The sequence below is a fragment of the Babylonia areolata genome, chromosome 28 (assembly GCF_041734735.1).
Source record: "Babylonia areolata isolate BAREFJ2019XMU chromosome 28, ASM4173473v1, whole genome shotgun sequence".
Lineage (NCBI taxonomy): Eukaryota > Metazoa > Mollusca > Gastropoda > Neogastropoda > Buccinidae > Babylonia > Babylonia areolata.
In genome coordinates, this window is record NC_134903.1 from 12,904,487 (window position 1) to 12,907,928 (window position 3,442).

Genomic DNA, 3,442 nt, shown 5'->3' on the forward strand with positions numbered 1-3,442 from the left:
ACACACACACACAACCAAAACATACACACACACACACACACACACACACACACACACACACACACACACACACACACACACACCGCTTCTAGCTTTTCACCCTCACCCGTCCTCCACTTTAATTTCTCCCTTCTGTCTTTAAACAGCTGGACAAAAAACCACTCTTCGTCTTTGCCCTCAACTCAGAGTTGAATGATGAGTGTTTCTATTTCCGACTTCCTTTCTGTTTCCGACTTCCTCCTTCGAAGGCCAGGAACATGCAGATATTACATGGATGATGTTACATAAGTACAGGATAGTAACCAGTCATGTCTGCAGTCAATCTGTTGAAGTCATATTGTTCGTGCACAAAACAACAATCACAACGGAGTGTTATGTCGTTTGTTTGTGCCTCAGGAGCGTCAATTTTTCTCCTTTTTTTTATGTACTCTACTTTTATCATTATCACTTTTCATTTTTTATTTTTTATTTATTTATTTATTTTGTTTTATCTATTTACTTATTTTCCCTCAAGGCTTAATTAAGCGCGCGGTGTTACACTGCTGGTCAGGCACCTGTATATGCAGTTGTTGTGAAGCGTATATTGATCAGTCCCAACGCAGTGACGCCTCCTTGAGTTAGTGGACCGAACCTGAGCAGCGTGATAAGTCCAGTGAGTCATTGTTGTTGTTGCTGTTGTTGTTGTTGTTCTTCTTCTTCTTCTTCTTTTTGTCATCACAGTTCTCATTATCACGATATCATTATCATTGTTGTTGTGAAAATGATGAATGATAATGAATAATAGTCGAAGTAGTAGTGGTGGAAGTAACAGCAGCAGTCACAGAAGTAGTCGTAGCTGTAGCATCACCGGTTTCATTATCAGCAGCAGCAGCAGCAGCAGTAGTAGTAGTAAGGAAAGAGACTGGTCATGAATTTCACTGAGACAACGAGCAGATGAAGAAAATGAAACAGGTGTGCTATTAATCAGATGAGAATGATGTTGAAGAAATCATTTTGGACGAATATTTTAAGTTCAGTCTTACCACCAGTTAGCTACGGCTTATTGAGTGCATCAATTTCAGGCATGGAGTCCGACTAATAAAGCTGAATGTCACAAGCAAAGCTCTCATGCGACATTGCTCGATGACTAATTACATCCAACACAGGAGCTGGATACAGCACGAAAAGAACTGGACCCAGGATGGACCCTTGTGAGACACCATATCTCAAGGAAAATGCACCAGAGTACTATTTACACATGCTTTTTGTGTGCGATCTGTAAGATCAGGTGTAATCCATGTCAGTGCAGCGTCACGAATACCAAAAGAAAAGTTTAAGTCTCTTCAAGAGTATAGAGTGGTCAAGAGTGTCAAAGGCTGCTGAAAAGTCTAAAAGACTGAGAAAGGAGATTCCATCATCATCAAATCCAGAATAATACATACACACATCTTAGTTTTTTGTGCTGTGAGAACATCATGAACAATGATTTTTCAGTCTCTGTTGTTTTATGTGATAACATTGTGCATCCTTTCCTTTGTAAAAACAAACATTTCAATGAATGACAGTTTGAACATATCCATTTCAAATAAAGAAAAAATAATATACTTGAGCTGTAATTCTTCAAATGTGAGACAAAGAAGATGTTCTGCAACTAATCCAGAAAAAAAGAAACAAACAGCAACTACAACATTTTTCAATGGAAATTACACATACTTCTGTTCTGCTTTTGTGTGGAATCTTTTGGGAGGGATTTTCAACATCGCGATTTTATGTTCCAGCAATCCGTAAGTGAACAAGATTCATCACCAATATTACCTTCATGAGTGACGACGTCACTGACACTGTGACTGACGTCACAGATCCCCACTACGTCAACACGGCGTTGTTTTCCTCCTCACATGACAATGACACACGCACTCTGCACGAGATGAACAGGAAGTGGTTGTTGGAACTGACGCCCTTTCTGGTGTACCTGGCGGTTCTGATGGTGTGCGGACTGGTAGGGAACCCCCTGGTCTTCTTCGTCTACTACTGGAGGTTCAAGGGCAACGTCACCAGAATCCTCATCATGGCCATCAGCGTCTGTGACTTCCTCACCAACATCGTCGCCCTGATGACAGAGTTCTTCAACGCCGTTTTCCACTTCACGTATCACAGCGGCAGGGCGTGCAAGGTTCTGAACACAGCCATGACCGCCCTGTCTGTGTTCTCTTGTCTGGTGCTGGTGGCGGTTTCGGTGGAGAGACGCAACATCCTTCACCGGGGACTTCAGACGAGGCAGCGTCACCAGGGAGCGCTGGCGCTAAGCACGTGCTGCGCTCTGGCGCTGATTCTGTCCGTGCCTCGCGCCCTGCTCTTCGGCAGTAACGCTACCCAGCACGGGGGCGCCGTCTGCAACAATCTCGACTTTTACCTGACCACCCCTTTCCCCATCGCTTACAACCTCGTGTTGGTGACGTGCTTCGCGCTGTGTCTTGTCACCATGTGCGTGTCCTACGCCCGGATTGCCCGTCATCTGTGGCGTCATAACCGGCGACGGGAAGACGGGGCTGGACTGGCAAGGCTAGGCGGTGGAGCTGAATACAATGATGGGGTCACGGTCGGCGCTGCTGTCCTGGACATGGAGAATGGAGGCCACCAAAATCCTGCTGCTGTTCAACTCGCGCCAGCATCGGGCAGGAAATCTTCACCTCCTCCAGAACCCAGCTTGAACAATGGAGTCTGGGGTGTGCAGGTGGACCACCTGGCCTCGAAACGGCGCCAGCGTTTGCAGCAGCAAACCAGAGAAATGGGGGACGTGTTGGGGGTTCCAACCCCCCTGGTTTTCACCACGCGATTTCGTGAAACAGGAAACCCTGTTCCTTCCAGGACAACGTTCATGCTTTTCGTGGTCACAGTGGTGTTCATCCTCAATTACGTCCCCTTTCTGGTGTCTGAGGCGTTGCTCTACAGCCACCCGGAGAACCCTGTGTGGAAGGACGTGAACATCAGATACTTCCTTCTGCGCTCCTACTACCTGAACAGCGCTGTTAACCCCGTTGTGTACTGTTTCTGTTGTGCACGATTCCGGTTCGAATGTCGCCGTTTGTTTTGTAAGTCCTGAAAAATGGATCGCTTTTGAAAGACATTTTTCGGCGTTTGTTTTGCAAGATCTGAAAAATTAAATGGCTTTGAATTGCATTTCTCGGTGTTTGTTTTGCAATACGTGACAAATGAAACGCTTTTGAATGGCATTTTTTGGCGTTATTTTGCCAGAAACAAGTGTGTGTGTGTGTGTGTGTGTGTGTGTGTGTGTGTGTCTGTTTGCGAGTGTCTGTGTGTATGTGTGTGCCTGTGTAAATGTGTGGGTGGAGGTGGGCGCAGGGGGGTGGGGAGGACGTGAATCAATCGAATGTGTGTTATTACTTGTTCATATGCATTTTGCTTGATATATTTACATTAAAACTTTGTGATCTTTCGTTCC

The 3,442-nt window shown here is 45.5% G+C and overlaps 1 protein-coding gene across 1 annotated transcript; it reads left to right on the forward strand.

The window, feature by feature from the left end:
- The first annotated feature begins 1,906 nt into the window (after positions 1-1,906).
- LOC143301795 (uncharacterized) lies at positions 1,907-3,082 on the forward strand. The gene has a single exon (XM_076616187.1). It carries the CDS (start codon positions 1,907-1,909, stop codon positions 3,080-3,082), a length of 1,176 nt encoding a protein of 391 aa, XP_076472302.1.
- The last annotated feature ends 360 nt before the right edge of the window (positions 3,083-3,442 follow it).

What these genes read in the sequence shown, in the direction of transcription:
- LOC143301795 (XM_076616187.1), top strand. Translation starts at nt 1,907, where the DNA reads ATGAACAGGAAGTGGTTGTTGGAACTGACGCCCTTTCTGGTGTACCTG.